Source organism: Cavia porcellus, unplaced genomic scaffold (genome assembly GCF_034190915.1).
Source record: "Cavia porcellus strain 051 isolate PalLab524CR breed Dunkin Hartley unplaced genomic scaffold, mCavPor4.1 scaffold_24, whole genome shotgun sequence".
Lineage (NCBI taxonomy): Eukaryota > Metazoa > Chordata > Mammalia > Rodentia > Caviidae > Cavia > Cavia porcellus.
The window spans coordinates 1,543,703-1,563,154 of NW_026947507.1; the positions used below are offsets into that span (position 1 = coordinate 1,543,703).

Genomic DNA, 19,452 nt, shown 5'->3' on the forward strand with positions numbered 1-19,452 from the left:
GTCTAGCACACACGCAATATGAAAAAGATGAGCAGGTTTAAATAAGCCTCAGACTAAAACCCAGTAAATACAATTAGTTTACTGAATAGCTTCCTAGTTTTGTGAGGAGTCCCTGAATCTCTGTCTCCAAACTGCAGTTGCACCTAAAGTCTTGCTAACTGTGGAAGTACAAGCAGGGAAACAGTTCTAACACACGTGAACTTCAGCTAACATAAGAACCACGCAAAGTCTTACTCTTGCTGCCTGAGGACACAGATACGTGTATAAATACTATTTTCATACATCAACTTTAAGCTATACATTTTCAGACTACCGAACATTTTACTAGTGAGACCATTATTTATTTGTTTGTTTGTGAATCGAGCAATTGAAACCAGGGAGCACTATGCTACTAGGTCTCCTTCTGCTCCCCTTTTCTTGAGACAAGGTCTTGATAAATTGCCTGCACTAAAAACTTTTTGTGATCCACCTGCTTCAGCCTCCTGAGTAGACAAGATTATAGGTATGTGTCACACATTACAGATTGTTTTAGACTACCATAGTAACGTAATATTCTTCTTGTGTATTAGGCGAAACCTTATGTCACTTTTAAAAATACATGAGGTTGGGGCTGGGGATTTAGCTCAGCGGCATAAGCGCCTGCCTTGCAAGCAGGCAGTCGTGAATTCGATCCCTGGTACTGACAAAAACGAAAAAGACAAAAAAAAAACATGAGGTTTGTCAGTCTTTGTTTCCCTAGGCATTCATAATAGTGTTTTTTTCTGGGATTTTATAAAATACAACAAACAAATCTAAAGACACTGTGATAACAATACCCCAAAATCCCACCAAACAATCCCACCAAAAAACAAAAACAAAAACAACTATATATATGTGTGTGTACAATATATATATATATATATATATATATATATATATATATATATATGGTCATGTACTTATTTACCATCTTTACCACAATGAATACTATAATAGTATCAATTTATCAGGTAGAGGCAAAAACACTTTAACCTTTTGACAGCAGTTTAAATACAAGTAGGCAAGTCGTCAAGATACTGATGCTCAGTGCACTGGGGTGGGGTGAAGGGATTATAATTATTTCAGAAGAGACAAGTGCTGTCATTCCTGGCTCTTCTGTTTAAGTAAACAAGTAGAGAATTTTGCCAACTTTTAGTTTTTATGAAAATGTTACACTGAGACTTTTTAAAACTTTCTAATTCAGTTTTTATATAGGAACTTCATTGTACTAGGCAACTAATAGTAACTGTCACTCTTTTAGTGTTACTCCCTATTACTAGTACCTAATGATATACTCTGGAAACATGTATGGAGTGACAAAGTAACTCCCAAGAAGGAGGCTTGGTTCAGTATGACTTATCTGCATTACTTTACATTACGGATAAGGAAGCTGAGTAACAGTCTACTTAACTAGGTGCTAGCCAAGGCGTAGTGGTGCACACCTATAATCCCACCACTTGCCAGGTTGAGACAGGAGGATCACAGTCAGTTTGAGGCCAGCCTGCCTACAAAGTGAGTTTAATGCCAGCCTGGACTGCATAGTAAGATCCTGTCTCAAAAAAACATGCTATTTTGACTTTAGCTTAAAGGAATATGAATTTGCAATATTTCAGACACTCTTCTGTTCATACATAAATATAAAACAATTTACATTACTTTTAGATGCCAACGTGAAGTGTAGGTTTATACTACATTAAAGCTATAAAGAGTCTTTGATACTTAAATCTGCTTGTATTTGTTGATTCTTAATACTGGGCAAATACGGAAAGCTGTAAGAATTTCACCAAAGCCAGTCACATGAAGAAAGAGCTCAGGGAGTATCTCTGTGTCTTCAGATCCTAGAAAAGCATCTAATTTTCTCAATGCTAACAGAACATTGAAGCACAAAACAAAAATACTTTAAGTATTAGAGATTAGTGATTATTTCAGGCAACAAGCTATTAAAAATAATCTATTACTCTAAATTTTAGAAAAATACATTCAAATAATAGGGACAATGTTATCTCAGAATTAACTAGATATATTTTAGGTAATCATTTTTTAATTATACAAAGTCCACCTGACTTTTTAGTTAAGCCTTACAAGAATCACACAACACACTCAATTTTTCATATGGAATAGCTGACTCTTTTGGTTTAAAAAATGTACTCTAAGCAAGTTGTTGTAAGATACTTCAAAAACCCTCAAACCAAATAACTGTTTTCCTGTATTTCTGCAATGTAATTAAAAGTATAATCTCATTTCACTATAAACTAAGAAAAATTGCCAAATAGAAATTTGACTTTATGGGCTGAGGGTTTAGCTCAGTGGCATAAGTCCCTGCTTGGCAAACATGAGGTCATGAGTTCGATCCCCAGCACCAAAAAAAAAAAAAAACAAAAAAAACAAATCTGACTTTATTATTCCATGGTGGTAAAACATCAGATATTTTCCTATATTAATTGATAAATTTAGACTTCAATAAAATACAAATATGTTAAGCATATTCTGCTACCAGAGAAATGCAGCTTCTCTTACAGTCCAACATATATTTACAATCCACTCAGCAATCCTACTCTAGAGATCCAAGGGAACAACGAAACAATATATCCACACTAACATACATATACAATGTTCCCAGTAACTTTCTTCGCAACAGTCACAGATTGGAAAGAACCCAAAGAGCCACCAATGGTACCACATCTCTACAAGAAGGGAACTGTGCCTACAGACTGCAAAGTGAAAAACTTTGCTAGAAAAGGAAGCTGTCTCAAATTATTAAAGTACATTACTACAACCTTACAGAAATAAAAAGGTCACTGAATACCCATTTGTACAGCAATAAAGTCAGACTCTTTCCATCACATCTTATACCGATATTAATGCTGAATGGATCAAACACTTAACAACACACAAGAAAACACAGGGTTAAATCTCCATGACCTAAGATATTCTTAAATATGGCAGCAAAGTGCAAACAAAGAAAAAAGATTATAAAAAAAGTAATTAAAAACCATAATTATATCCACAACCTTAATTCCTGTTTGCCATATAAAACAATGTAGTCCTGGGTTACAAGAATTAAGATGTGAGGGGGCTGGGGATTTAGCTCAGTGGCATAAGCACCTGCCTTGCAAGCAGGCAGTCATGAGTTCGATCCCCGGTACCGATAAAAAGGAAAAAGACAAAAAAAAAGGGGGGGGGGTGTCAGAATTAAGATTTGGACATTATGGGCCATTACAGTTGTCCCCTGATATTCACAAGTGATTGGTTTTAGGACCTTCTAGAGGATCTAAAAACCTGTAGATGCTAAAGTCTTTTTTATGAACACACCATACTCCCCAGATTCTTTAAATCACCTCTAGATTACTTATACTACCTAATACAATGTAAATATTGTATAGATAAGGAAATGATGGCAAAAAAAACCCTACCTGTTGAATAAAGAGGCAACCCTTCCCCAATTCCCAGCAATAGTTTCTAATGCATGATTGACAGAATCTACAGATGTGGCATCCTCTCTCTATATGGATAGTTAGCAATACGTAGGACATCACTTCCTATAATCAGAGAAAGTCCTTAATATCACTACAACATATGTAGCGCTTCAGCATGAGTATCTCTATAAAACTCCAGCAAGATAAGATAAATACAAGAATCCCACTATTTCCATATGATAAACAAAGCAATGAAAGTCCAGTCTATACCATTATCTGTCACAAATTAAAGTGCTTTCTAATGGGGGATCCACGAGTATGCACCAGGTCCCTTAATTCCCTATTTCATTGCTCTTTGCAGTAGACCACAATACTCTCAATTACTCTCATTCAAAGAGCAGTTTTCTCCATTGCTGATAGCTCTACATTTTATCAGATATAATAATTAACTAATAATTAATTCACTTGGGTTATTTGCCATCTAATTTCATACAGACATATATACACATAAATATACACATATAAATTATATATAGACTACATACTATCCTTTCTTCTGAGCCAGGGCTTAATTAAGTTGATCTATTATATTTGACTAAATGAAGCTGTTTTATCTAGTTGAATGACCACAAGCTGAGCCATGACTTTTTATTTTCTATGGCAAAGGGGAAAAAGAAGTAAAATATAATTTTATAACAAAGAATTCCTAAGTTGTAAACAACAGGTTAAAAAAAAAAACCTAGCAGAAATTCTTTCACATATTAAATAAAGTTCTGAATTGGGATAGGAAAAATGAAAATTATAGCTATTTCAATTAGATAACCAACTTAATTTTAATTATGTTATTATATACTATCTTTATACACATCTTTCATATCTTTTATAGCATATAAAAGCATCACATATATCTTTTATCGCTTGCCTAATCACTCCTAATAATCCAATTTCAAAAAAATACCATCAGATTTTATTTTTTCTTACATTTTTAGTAAATATAAAGCATCTTAGTCAAAATCGTAACACAGAAGGAAAATTATTTCTAATCTTGTTATTTTCAAAATAAGAGGAACTGCAAACTACTGAATATACGCTATATACAAATATTATGCTATATGATACTAGACACTGGCCGAGGACATAACTAAGAGGCATAAGCACATGCCTGGCAAGTACAAGGTCTTGAGTTTGATCCCTGGTACAAAAGAAAAAAATAGATATTGTACTGAATTGCTTTACTTAGATTATCTCATTTGATCTTTTTAACTTTTATTATCCACATTTAAATACTGAAAAAGATTCTGACTATAACCACTATGACTACATATTGGCACTGAACTCAGAAGACAAAACCATTTTTTAAATCCTAATTACTAGACTTTTAGGTAGTAACTTGATGTTTGGCTCCCTAGTAAAATTTCCTGAGTCTCTGCACATAAGACAGAAGACACTAAGAATTGTTTGAAAGTGTAGAGAAAGAAAGCAAGTGGCAAGAGCTTTGCTTCCTAATATAATGTCACTTACTTTATTCAGAATTTTCACTCCCAATAGTTGAAGAAGTACTCTTTATCAAGAGAATTACTTTTAATCTTTTTCTTCAAATAGTCTTAAAATGTACTTCAATGTCTTCAATGACGTAAAGGCAAAGTCCTTTGCCTAATGTTTTGCATGTATTATCAACAATGTCAGTATCCATATTCCTCAGTGTGTTTCATCAATGCAGCATGAAATTCTTTAAGCCTTTTCACTATTAAGATGAGTTTTCTTACCTATAATTTACCTATTATTACCCTATTCTGCCAGTTCCTTCTTTTTTTTCTTCTGGAACTGCTATCTCACATTAGGTTTTAAAATAATGTTGACTTTTCTGAATTTATTTTGTTTCATTCATGATTTCCATGTGTTAACATTTTTGCCCTGCAGCTGGGGCTATTTCTTACACGTGATCTTCCATTGACTGTGTCAAACTGAGTAAAAGCAGCTCAACTACAGAGGCTCAGCAATTCCACACCCTAGGGTATGAAGACCCATCCTAGGCTGACTTGTGCCTGGATGGTATAAAAAAGAAATTATCACTGGATCTGTTTCTGTTCCTGAGGAGGAGCTCTGGTCTTTGCCTTCACCTTGGACCTCATCTCCTGGCTTCCAGTACAGATTCTTCAGCCGTTCATCGCAGACCCATTGGCCTCCTGATCCAGATTCACGTGGGACACTGGACACTGCAATGAACTCCAGACCTTTGACTGGACCTTTCATTCTCCAGGGTGCAGACAGCCTCTGCATGCTTCTCCCATCCGACTCTGGGGCTGACCATTGTAAGGCAAACATGTAAATTGTTTCATGTTTGTGTATCTTGTGTTATATCTGTTTCTCTACTAACTCATCTACTTAATTTTTCACTTTGGAAACAAACCAGCTTTTTCAGGGAATCCAAGGAGTCTCTTCTATACTGTATTTTAATTATGTGGGGATTGTTTTTATACTCAAGTGTTCACCTGATCCTTTCAGTAATCCTCCATATATATGCTGATTATTCTCTCAGTATTTCCCTCTAGCTGACTAAGATGGGTTGCTACTTTTATTTAGCTTACCAGGCTTTAGGTTTAGAAGTTGGGATATTCCAATGAGAATCTCATATGTATTAGAAGACTATTTATTCTTATTATCTTTAGTTATTTGCCGTGGTTGCCAGTAAGCTGTTCTTTCTCTGAAGTACCCAAAAGAGGCTTCCAAAACAAATATATTTTGTTACTTTCACCCTGGAGAAATGTAGCAAAAAGGAAACAGCAGTATGATACCCACAGAACCAGCATAAAGGCATGGAAAGTATAAAAATCAATGTCTATCTTAAACTGAACTGACAGGAAGGTAGAGAACCAACCTTAGAAAACAAACAAACAAACAAACAAAAAACTCCATACAGTAGGTAGCAGGAAACACAACTGTTTTTTAGTAGGAACAATATGGCCAGCTCACTGCTAACACTGCAGCAAAAAAAATCTGCTGCTATGAATAATTTCTTAATATCTCTGTGACACTGCACACAAAATTCTACACTGTAGAAAGGAATGGCTGATTGACCAGAGGCCATCCCTGACTGCTAGGAGATGGAAGAGAAAGAAGATATGACTCCACTAGTTCTGTCCTCCCATAACTGTCCATAGCTACCATGTCATCTGTAAACTCAGAAAAGAAGCTGGATACGATCTAGCCAAAAAAGAAAAAAAAAACACAAATATCCCGTCATTATGACTCAGTATCTGACTCCATAAAAGGTACACTTATAATTTACTTTTAAAATAGACTTATAAGCGTTAACAACCACAAAACATCATATGACATATATTCATAAAAGAAAATATCATTTTTTAAATTTTCTGAAGACTTCATTCTGGGGATCAAGAAAAGAGGAAAATGAAAAACTTTGAAAGACAAAATATATGTTAATTTGTAAAGTAAATTTTGTTATATATAATATTGAAATATCAAACAGTAATGAACTCCAAAAGGTATGATTAATCATAAAATAATCAGGTCAGCATTTCAACACTGAGGCAAAAATTTTAAAAATCAATTTTGTATGCTAATCTCTCAAAACTGTTAAGACTCAAGCAAAAAGGAAAAAAGAGAAGGCTTCCAATTCTTTTGTTCAATCGTCTAACAGTAGAAATTTATCTCACAAAAATATGTCAGAGTTCCTTAACTATGCTCACATATAATCTATGAGAGGTGTCCAAGAACCTGAGAATACACCTAGAATGACATCTTGAAAAGCTAATTCAATATACAGAAAGGTCTATAACCAATCTTGATTCTCTTAAGTATGTTACATATTTTGTTTACTAGAAATTCTATCTTAATTGTATTATTATACTTTCAAAGCTCCTCTTGTCCTTCCCTCAACTTTTATAAAGCATGCAAACTTAAACAAAAGGAAAGCAGTATGTGTCCAAGAGGACAGCACGCAGATGCTAGGCCTGCAGAGATCCATTCTTTCAAAAGTCGTGAGTTAGAGGTCAGCCTGGGCTACATGGTGAGACCCTGTCTCAAAAACCAAAAACCCCACAAAAACAAACAAACAAACATACAAAAACCCAAGCCCTACATCTAATCCTTTCAGCAGAATCTAGATAAAAGGAGCATTTTCATTATACACATTCAGGAGAAGGGGATTTAGAAGAAAAAGACCAGAATGAGAAGGAGAGAAATACTATTTTCAATAAGATATTTAGAGAACTGAGGGAATAAAAAATTCAGAGAGCTACACATAGACAAACAGAATCCTGAAGGCTAACAAGGATAATATATTCAGAAAGTGAAAGCAACAATATTTTTTAATAATTGAGAAAAATTCAATAGATATGACAAGGTGACACAAGAATGGTAAAGACAGGGAAGCTGGAAGTCTAGATTAGGGAAAAATAATTATTCAAATCCAATCACAGTTCCCACATCCAAAAGCAAGCCACTTAAAAGGTCTGTGGTGAGAGTAAGCTCAAGGTAGGCCTAAGAACTTGGTTCAGGATGTGGCTGTGTTTGTGAGACTAAAAAGGAAATGAGAGAATTAATGAAAAATAGAATACGTCAGAAAACGGAAAGGACAGAATATACCGAGGGTTATGTCACTGGGTAATGAAGTGATAAAAGGTAAGTTACATGCCAAGCTTTGTAGGCATTTGAAGGAAACTAAAAACACATAATGGAGGCTGAAATAGATGGCTATGAGGAGGGAATAACCCTAAACACTATTATGAGAAAGTCTTAATAATAGCACAATTTTTAAATGGCATATATTTCAGTTTTAGCATAAAGAAAACCAATCATTTACAAATGGATGTCATCCAGGAAGACAATGATCACGCAACTTAATCTGTCATTTTGGCTGAACAAAAATCCATCCACTTGAGTATCAAGAAACAGGCAATAGGGGCTGGGGATTTAGCTCAGCGGCATAAGCACCTGCCTTGCAAGCACACAGTCATGAGTTCGATCCCCAGTACCGATAAAAAGGAAAAAGAAAAAAAGAAACAGGCAATAAAATCAGAAGAAACTACTTACTCTCTAGAGGCTTGCTTGTTTTAAGATTTCAAAATAAAAAGTTTAATACAATAAAGCAAAGACCTAAATACACACATCTGTGAAAGAAATACTGATTGAATAGAAATTCACTTATCTGAGCTATTTTAAATGGTTGAAAAGTTCAGTTTAGTTTGAAAATGTTTTCTCTACGGCACATATGAAAAATATTAAGTTTTGAACTACTAGATTCAAAACACATACTCCAGTATTAATATACTGGCTGGTATTCAATTTAACAACAAAAGAAAGGCCTCTCTGCCTTAGTATTAGGTGACTTTCTCTGAATCAACTTATAGTATCCAAATATGTTACCCAATTCAGTAGAAATTTATACTTTATAATGCCTCTCATTGAAGCAAGGATGGAAATCTTACAGCCTTTTAATAAAGAGACTATAAATTAACTAAATTTGACTACAGAAATACATCAAAATTTAGTTCTCTACTAGTGGGTGTCTGGCTTGCATTTGGAGAGTTACTGCTGTGCATTTTGTTCTTAACCAATTTTTAGATTACCATCTCTCTATTTCCCCTTAAGAAGCAATAAACTTTTACCTCCAGTGAAGGAGTACAAATCATCTACAATAAAAAAAAAAAAAGAATAAACTGTTGCTTAAAACGGTACATCATGCTTGCCTTACAATTTAGATGTCATCAAATAATTCTTACCGATACAGACGTCAATTTTTCCTTTAATTGCAGCTTCATGCAGAGGCGTATAATTCCAGTTATCCCTGGCATTCGGATCAGCTCCTTGGCAGAGTAATAGACTCACAACCTCAGCATGGCCAAAAGAACAGGCGTTGTGAAGTGGAATGAGGCCTCCATCATCACGAGCATGCACATTAGCACCCATCTGCAGTAAGTGCTCTACCACATCCTTCCTTCCAAAGCCTAAAAAGAAAGGGAAAAGATGTTTTATACACTAGATCAATTTTGTAAGAAGAACCCACAGGATAACTTTAAGTAACAAAAATATGCTGATTCTACAATAAAAAGGATTAAAAAATTAGCTGTGTCCAAACTGATTTTTCATTTCACAAAACTATATAAACAAAGAAAAGCTCTTCCTTTAGTCACTGGGCAGATGATTCAAAAAATGTTTCTTAATTATCAGTTATATGGTTAGGCAACTGTGCTAGAAATACAAAATGAATGAAACAAGACTCCTGTCCAAGGCGCCCTTTCCTCTCAAGCTTCACAAGACAAAATTATATGCACGAATTTCATTTTTGTACTTTAAGAATAAAGGTTATTTAAATACTGCGCACAATTGAAACTAAGATAAATTACATTTACATTATATCAGAGAAGCTAGACAAAGAGGAATGTCCAGTTAACAGAAATAAGTGGTGACAGTTTAGTTATAGGGACAACTAAAGAAGATGCAAGGCTATCTATTATTGGGACTAGCAACCAAATGATGCGCAATGGGTAGTTAAGTGAAACTACTCAAGATCAGATAGAGTGAGGCTGAGAAAACTGTAGGGCAGACAGGTGAGAATACACAATCAAAGGCTAGACGCATCACACTTTCATACAGTAAAAAGGAGGCAAGGGCAAGAATCAGATGCTGAAGCAGTGTAAAGGTTAGGTAGACACTTAAGGAAGAAATATCAAGAAGGACACCAAGGAAGTCAAGAAACAATAACATTATGCAAAACCCAGCATGATAAAGATTTAGTAAGATTAATAGGGAAGAGAAATGTGGCTACTGGTAATTTTAAAGTAATTTTACTGAAACAATAAATTTATGAGCTAGATTGCAATAGGGTAAAAAAGAAACTGTACATATTAGCATTTTATCTTTAGTATTTTTATTAATGATTTTTTACAACTTTATATTTTATACATTTATTAGTTAAGTATCACTACCTCCATACTATTAATATGAGGTAAAATTGTTAGAAAATGGCATCTTAAAAATCAAAGGTAGTGAGAAAGTTGTATCTTTCTCCATTTTATGTGCAGATTAAATAAATGAAGCAATTTGGAAAATACTAAGGAAAAGATCAACTTAATTAATATGTTCTCCATGATACCTAACGGAATTGAAAATGTCTCTAAGATAAAAGAGAGATTTCCATAGACATGGGTCACAACGTCAGAATTAGGCTTCAAATTAAGCTGAATGTTTTAGATGAGAAGAAAAAAAAAGTCAATTTTGCAATAATTAGTGAAAGAAATGCACAGAAAGATGCTAAAGTAACTGTCATCAATCTGCCAGAGTTTGTTTTGTTCTTAATACCTACAGAACTTTAAAACTGACTTTTTTTCAGAAAATGTTGGTTTTTTTATATAATTTTGTATTACAGGGGTACTGTAGAACATTGTGAATGTACTTGATACCACTGAATTATACACTTAAAAATTATCAAGATTTTAAATTGTTAAATATATTTGTCATGATTAAAAACTGACAAATTTAAACCACAAGTGAACAAAAAAAGGATGTTATATAAAGTTTAACGTGGAAAAGTGTCTAGATTAAGGAGTCTTTGAAATTAAAAATATACAAAACAAAGTACAACAGAAAACATTATTTAAAATTAAATGAATAGAAGTGGGATTATGGAATTTTGTTTTATTCATGATCACATAAAAGCGCATCTTAATCATCATATAAAGTATCAAGGGAAAGACTTTATGTGAGTAGGCCTGTTACCTCTCCAATCTTACTGAGTTTTAGTCTTTTACTAGGTGTTCTTTGAATGTGATAAACTTGATCCAACCCAGGATGCACTTGTTGTGCATATGTCTGAAGATCTCAGTCCCACAATGCCACAAGTTTACCTCCTTTGGTCATGTAATTCTCATTCTAAAAAGAAACTCATGAACACACTTTCACTGATCACCAACTTAAAGCCACTCATGTATACACACACCCTCCCATCACCACTTTTATAATCATCCTATTTTAATTTCCTCCTAAACTCAATCACTATAGGAAAATACTTACCACTTACTTTACTGGCCTATCATGTATTTTCCATTCAAAATGTTCCATGAAAAAAGGCGCCCTGACTGTCCCATAGGCTGTCAGTATCTTCATCACCTAGACAGTACCTATACACAATATGGGCTTCATAAAATATTGTTGAATACATAAACCTATATGACACTGTTTAACAGTAATTAAAGCAACTTAATATGTAAGTAGCTTTTAATTTTATACATACTTTAAATTCATAAAAACAAAAGTTAAAGGGTTTTCTACACAACTATAAAAAACATATTTCAAGAAAGCACCAGTTGTTCATGAAGAAAAATCATCTGCAATGTCATCACACATAACCACCTCGAATATTCTGATGACTAAACTTTCATATTTCTTTCTTTAGAGATGTGTAGATTTCTAAACATGTTTTTAATGTATTTTCACTGTTCAAATATCACAAATTTTTAGGGAAAATTTCTAAATTTATCATTTCTTATGGTTTCTGAGCATTCTATCACCTGTGTATACCATTTAGGTGTAATGGCTTTACCATTACAAAAAGATTTTTGCTATTATAAAAAAGTTAAAGTTTTATACATATAATCTTTGCATGTGTTTCCAAATATTCATGTAAAATAAATGGCTTGAAGCAGAAGTACTAAGTCAAAGGATAAACTTTTAATTTCATTTCTCAAACTGTCTTCTAATTCATTCAACTTCTATTTCTAACCAAAATGATTAAGAATATGTTATTTTCCCATCTTATTATGTTATTATTATTTACAATAAACTTTACAAAGAGGCAAGAAATTCCTCTATACTTCAGTTAACAACAAATACCATTTAAGACCCACAAGAGTGCATACATCATCTAGTGAGGTCTGAGTCATCTTTTTGTTTATATAAATATGTCCATTTTGACACAATGACAAAATTGTGAAACAACATATATTTCAGAACATGTCCCCATCATTGAGGGTCACATGATTGTACTTATTTTATTACTCTTGAAAATTAAATATCTAAATCGTCAAACTCAATTCTCGTGCCTCCTTTGTTCCCTCAGAGAAACAATTATGTGTTGTGTGTTACACCATGCATGATTTTATATTTTATACTATGTGTTTTCAGACATGTAATGATATGCTAATGTTATCCTTATATGTATATATTTTGTATTATATGTCATATCCCATGCTGTTACAATATACTACATAGTCATATTTCATTCCTCTCTGCTAGTGACTAACAGCAATTAGACAAAAAGAAAAATGAAGACCCTTTCAGGAAGAATTTTCTCCCAGAAGATAAAGGTTAAAGAAATCCCTTGTTTCCTCTCTCTCAAATTTAAAAAAAATCAAGATTATGAAAATAGTGCCCCAGAATCCTCCTTTGGCCTGTCGGCAGTCTCAGAGTGAGACTGATGCTCAACTCCCTTGCCCAGCTCCAGCGGGCAGTGCTGCTGGGGCAAAGTGGTTCCTGCACTTGCGCCCTCACAAGTTGTTCCCAGTGCCTGGGACTTCTGTGTATGCTAGGGGAGCAGGCTCAGGCACCACTTGATCCCATGGCCCACTCAGAGGTAAAAGATACCTACTTAAAGAGCATATGGTTCTGTTTCTGAACTCTCTACCTATACCTATGTCTTCAAAATTTTACTTACTTTCCCTTCCAATTCTTTATAGGTTCTAGATATAAAGAACTTGTCTAACTATACTAACTGTATTACTGGCTATAATTTTTTCTCACTCTGTGGATTTCCTTTTCACTCTGTTGGTAATTTCTCATGTTGTGCAAAACTATTTTAGTAAGATAAGATTTCATTTTTTGTTCTCTGTAATATTTCCCATGTGATCTGAGACTTGTTCATGAACTCTCTGCCTACACCTATGTCTTCAAGATTTCTACTTTATTTCTCTTGCAACAGATTTAGTGTTTCTGTTTTAATATTTAGATCTTTGATCCCTTTTAACTTTAGTTTGGTGCATGGTAATAGACAACGGGTCCAGTTTTAGTCTTCAGCATGTGGAAAGCCACCATTTATTAAAGAGGCTATCTTTCTTTCTGGGGACATGTTTGGTCCCTTCGTCAAAGATCAGGTGGTTGAGTGCATTTGGAGTTGGATCTGCATCTTTATCCTGCTCCACTGATCCTCAGATCTGTTTTTCTGTTAATACCAAGTTGATTTTATCATAGTGGTTTGGTAGTATAACTTTAAGTCAGGGACTGTGATGCCTCCTTCATTGCCTTTATTGCCCAGAATTGCTTTTGCTATTCTATGCCTCTTCTAATTCAAAATGAATTTTTAGGAATGTTTTCTCTACTTCTGAGGTATATTAATGATATTCTGATTAGGATGGCATTAAATTTATACAACAATTTTAGGAGTATGGTCATTTTTTCTGTTAGTTCTTCCTATATATGAGCAAGGACTATTGTTCCATTTTCAGATCCTCCTCAATCTCCTTTTTCAGAGTACTATTATATATTTTTAATATAATCTTTCACTTCCTTTGTTAGATTATTCCTAAGTACTTCTTTGTGTGTGTGTGCACCAGGACTGAACTCATAATCTCACACTTACTAGGCAAGTGCTTGAGCCACTGAGCAAAATGCCTGGTTCAGTATTTCATTTTTTTTGGATACTATTGTGAATGGTGTGATTTCCCCAATTTCCCTCTCAATGAGTTTGCTGTTTGTACACAGGAATGTTACTGGTTTTTGAATGTTGACTATGAATCCAGCTAAACGACTGAATTTGGTTATAAAATGTACAAGCCTTTTGGTGGAGTTTTTGGAGTCTTCTGCCAACAATTATAATTTAATTTCTTCTTTTCCTATCCATATTCCTTTTATTTCTCTTTTTTGTCTAATTGCTCTGGCTAATGTTTCCAGAACTACATCAAATAGGAGTGGTGACAGTGGACATCCCTGTCTTATTCCTGATTTTAGAGTGAAAGCTTTCAGTTTTTGTCCACTTAGAATCCACAACTAGGACCTCATCTTATTAAAAAAAAAAAACCTTTTGCAAAAGAAATCACCAACAGAGTGAAAAGACAATCCACAAAGTGGAAAAAATTTTAGTCAACTGTCCCTCAGACACAAGATTTATATCTAGAACATATAGAAAAATGAAAAACTCAACCCACCTCTACATTCAAATACCCAATCCAAGCATGGGCATCTAAAATGAATATGTACTTTTCAGATGAAGAAATACAAACAGGAAATAAAAATATAAAAAATGTTCTACATCATTGGTCATTGAAGAGATGCAAATCAAAACAACACTAAGATTCCATCTCACTTCAGAAAGAATGACAATGTCTTAGTTACTTTTTACTTGTCTCTGAGACAAAATACCTGATACCCAAAGCTGGGAAGGGAGACTTCCGGGAGAACATGGCGGACAGATAGCAGCAGCTACGGAGGCTCTCTGAAAGACTCGGCTTAGAATTCAGGAATGGTGCGGAATAAGGAGTCATAAGCAGGTGGAGAAATGCTCTGCTGACCCAGGAACGAACTGGGCTGAGAGAAACCAACTTGGAACGCAGTCCTGGTGCTAGAACAGGAACAGAAAAGTGTGGAGGCTGGAGCCCGCGCCATTGGAAGCCGCAATTTGAGTTTCCCGCCGCGCGGCGGCTGCGTCTACATCAGCTCGGCAGGGAGAAAGACGCGCGGAAGCTCTGAGAATGGGAATTGGCGAATGGAGTTGAAAATAGGACGAGCGGGGAGCCGTTAATTGACTTGCAGTGAGGTGAGTGAGAGAAAATGACACTCTCCCACAGTTTAATGAGACTCCAGTGGAAGACATTCTGGGACTGGGCAGACTTGCGGGAGCGGGGCGCTGCAGCGACTTCAGCCACGTATCCCCCTCTCAAGTGGGATTGGTGAGAAGTGCCTAGCCTACGTGACGCTGCTGGCCGAGACCCAGTAGGCTGGCACAACCCAGATCCCAGAGCCTGAGAGTGGCCTGGAGGGGTGGGCCCGGCCTAGGCTGCCTGGTCTACAACTTCCTGGTGTGCTGCGGTGGGCGGGAACACCTAGCCAGCGCAATTTGATCAGGCTGTGGCTGACAGGGAGGGAAGCTGGGCCTCCTATATAAGCTTACATATATAAGGAACAAAGAATATGGGAAGAGGCAGCAACAAGAAAGGCTCCTCGGCCCCCAATCCTGAGAAACAGGCAATAGTGGACACCACACCAATAGACATAAAGCACCATCTAGAGAGCCTCATAGATCAGTTAAGGAATGAAGTTATTAATGACCTGAAGCTAGAAATAAGCAGAATAGTTAGAGAAATGCTAAGCACCACCCAAGAAAAAACAGATGGTGGAATGGAAGAACAGAAAAAGAGGGGAGAATTGTTTGATGGAGAAAATAGAGAAAGCATAGAATACATGAAGCAGGTTCAAAGAGACTACCAGGAAACTAAAAACTCTATCAAAAACTGGCATAACAGCTTGAAAGAAACTAAGGACAGACTATCTGAACTGGAGGGCAGACTTGTAATATGGGAGAATGAAATAAAAAACTTCTTAAAAGTAACAAAGAAACAAACAGCAATAATACAAAGACTAGAAGATGATAAGAGGAGCCATAACTTAAGAATTAAGAACATAAAAGAAGTAGGGACACAAACAAATAAGCTACAAAAGCTACTCACAGAAATAATCCAGGAGAATTTTCCTAATTTAGCAAAAGGTAAAGATACTCAGATGTAGAGGCATACAGGGCCCCAGCCACCTACAACCCAAACAGAGCAACACCCAGGCATATAATAATCAAAATTCCAGAAATTCAATACAAGAACAGAATATTAAAAGTTGTCAGAGACAAGAAACAGACCACTTACAAGGGAACACCCATCAGAATTACAGCAGATTTCTCTGCACAAACCATCAAATCACGAAGAGCATGGGGGGAAATAATTCAAGCTTTGAAAGATAATAATCTCCAGCCAAGATTGATATATCCTGCACAACTATCCCTGGAAATTGATGGAAAAACAAGGCGCTTCCAGGATAAAGAGGAACTAGGGGAATTTGCAACCACCAATTCAACTCTACAGAGAATACTGCAGGATATTCTAAAAAAGAAAAATACAAAGAATCCAGAAATAGTAGCAGAGAGGCCACAATGAATGGAGCAGAAAACAAAATGAAGAAGACAAACTGACAACTAATGACAGAAAAAGAGCTCAACAGAAATGAGGCAGAAGATTGGATGATAGGAACAGCTATTTTGGAGAAAATGACGTCTTAATAGGTAATACTGATTTAGTATCATATTGTTTTGAAGTCTCATCAAGCTTTTGTTCTTCTGTCTCCATTGGTCTAAACAGGTTGTATCTTATCGGATTTTATTATATATGATAGTATAAGCAAAAACTTTTAAAGACAAGATTATACAGAAACCATTGTTCATTTTCTGTTAGTTGATTCTAAATACCCTGTAATGCTGTCATTCTCTTAAATAGTTTTACATTGTTTTGATATATTTGATGCTACAGTATACAAAGTTATACTCAAAGATTTCAAGGAAAGAGACAATATGGTAACTACTTTTATGTCAGGATCATCTTGTGGTGAAACATTATTCTGCTTAAATGGTTATGTTTTGATCTGTGTTGTTTTGCTGTTATGCCCTCCTTTATCTCAATCTCCACTTCATTATTTACTTTTTTATTTTTATCCTTTTAATTAAGGGAAAAATAAATAAAAACTAGCAGGATATATTATAGTAACCCACTTTGACTTTCCATTATCTTGATTTAAAGCCCTGTATTACTCTCACCATCTTGTTTTTGACTGCTGTCCCCCTATTCTGTTTTGCTTGATAGTACCAGGTTCCAAAGTTTAGGCAACAGCTGTGAAGATAGTGAGATTCATTATGACGCCCATTCTCGTTGACTTTTATCTACTTTTGAAGACCTATAATGTCTCCAATGTTTTGGTTTTGTCAGTTTTGTTCTTTACTGTTTTGTTCAATTTTATTATAACTGATGATATAGGCAATTCTATTAGAGATAGTGGGAGGCATTATGATAACCATTATTGATCACCTTGTATTATGCTTTTACATTATCTATTATGTCCACCCTTTTGATTTGATTGACTCTGTTCTGGTAGGTCACATTTGGTTTTACTCCCTTCCAAAAAAGTAATAAGAACTGTGGGAGCAACAAAACCCAAAATGTGTAATTGTCATTGTACAAAAGAGAGGAAAAGAAAGTGCTCTAAACGATAAAACTGCATGTATATTTAAGTGTATAAGATAGAAAATGATATCACTGAGTTTGATTGGATCATTGAACAGAACTGTTTGCAGTCTCACTGTTGGAATGTCCACTTTACAAGCTTTAATTTTGTGACTTGAACAATTATTTCTAAGATGACAATATGTAATCCATTAACTAGTGATTTCCTACTGTTTATTTTTTTCTGTAAATCTGTATAACTTGTACCCTTTCTCTGCTTTTTTTTTCCTCCTTAAATAAAATTTAAAAGAAAATTAAAAAAAAAAGCTGGGAAGGGAAAGGAAAGGTTTATTTCTTACAGTTTTCGGAGGTTTCAGTCCATACTCAGTTGGCTCCAAGGCAGGGTGGTATGGTGGGACTGCAGTTCATGGCAGCTACAAACAGCAAGGCAGAAACTGGCAAGAGAGTAAGATACACTTCTTCCTGCCATTACATAGTATTCTGGCTCCACCCCTATGTGGGGGTAGCACGGACACCATCAATCTAAGTGCTACACCATAAACCAATCACAAATGCATAATGCAAATGCATGAGGCCTGGGGGACACCAACATAAACCATGACAGTCATTAAGAAATCAACCAATAACAAATGTTGATGAGGCTGCAAGGAAAAAGGAACCCTTCTCCACTGTTGGTGGTCGTGTAGACTGGTGCAACCACTGTGGAAAGCAGGGTGAAGATTCCTCAAAAACTAGGAATAGATGTCTCATCCAACCTAGCTATTCTTCTTCTGGGTATGTTCCCAGAAGAATTAAAAACATCATACCACAGAATTTACGTGCACCCATGTTTATAGCAGCACAATTTGTAATAGCTAAAACTTGCAACAGCCCACATAAAATAAGATTCAAAATGTACTATAGATTTTGTGAAATGAGAAGAAAAACTATTCAAAAGGAAAGAAAAACTGGGATGGGGAAAGGAGAAAAAAAAGGAAAAGAAAATATATATATATGTTTATATATGTAAGTATACAATATAGATTGTATACAAGATTATTTATATATAAATATACAATATAGATTATATACAAGATTTATATATTCGATTTATATAAACAGAATATTTATATATATAAATACACAATATAGATTGTAAACAAGATTGTAAACAATATAGATTGTAAACCTTGCTTCATTGTGTTGGTTCTGGATGATATGGAGCTGGTCAATAATATCATGTATGAGAGTCACTGAGATTCTCATAATTGCATCCATTTTCATGAAGCTGTATTATGAGTGGGATCTTCAGGAATTTGTAGTGGAGCTCACCAAAGACCAACATTTCTGAGGTTTCCTTTCAAACTCCATACCATTCAATATTTTAGTGGATAAGCCACATATCAAGGTCAAATATGAATGTGCACTGTAAGTACTAACAGAGATGAAAAACCAGGATATGCAGTTCATCAAAGATATCTATGTTCTAGCTGCTAGAATGTGCTACCAACTTGAATAACCCAGAATCTTCTGAAATCTATACTACATTAGGAAAAGAAACCCTAATCAATGGAAAAGTTCCTCCACAACAACCTGTATTTCACTAAGGCATTATGCCTGAATCAGAACCAAGTGGCAAAAGCTTTATTCATTTTTCCTCAAATCACGATTCCAAAGAGCATAACCTGCACTAATTTAAATATCACAACCCATATCTACTATATTGGAAACTCTGATAGAGATACTGTATAAGGAAAATGTAAATTTATAACACAACCTAACTGAATATATTTCAGATATTATTCAAA

The 19,452-nt window shown here is 35.0% G+C and overlaps 1 protein-coding gene across 1 annotated transcript in view; it reads right to left on the reverse strand.

The window, feature by feature from the left end:
- Nucleotides 1-19,452, reverse strand: part of Tnks (tankyrase) — a 171,488-nt gene that overhangs the window by 130,452 nt on the left and 21,584 nt on the right. The window contains exon 2 of the mRNA XM_003462614.5: nucleotides 9,179-9,403. Within this exon, the coding sequence (XP_003462662.1) occupies nucleotides 9,179-9,403 (225 nt within the window). The remainder of the gene's footprint in view (nucleotides 1-9,178; nucleotides 9,404-19,452) is intronic.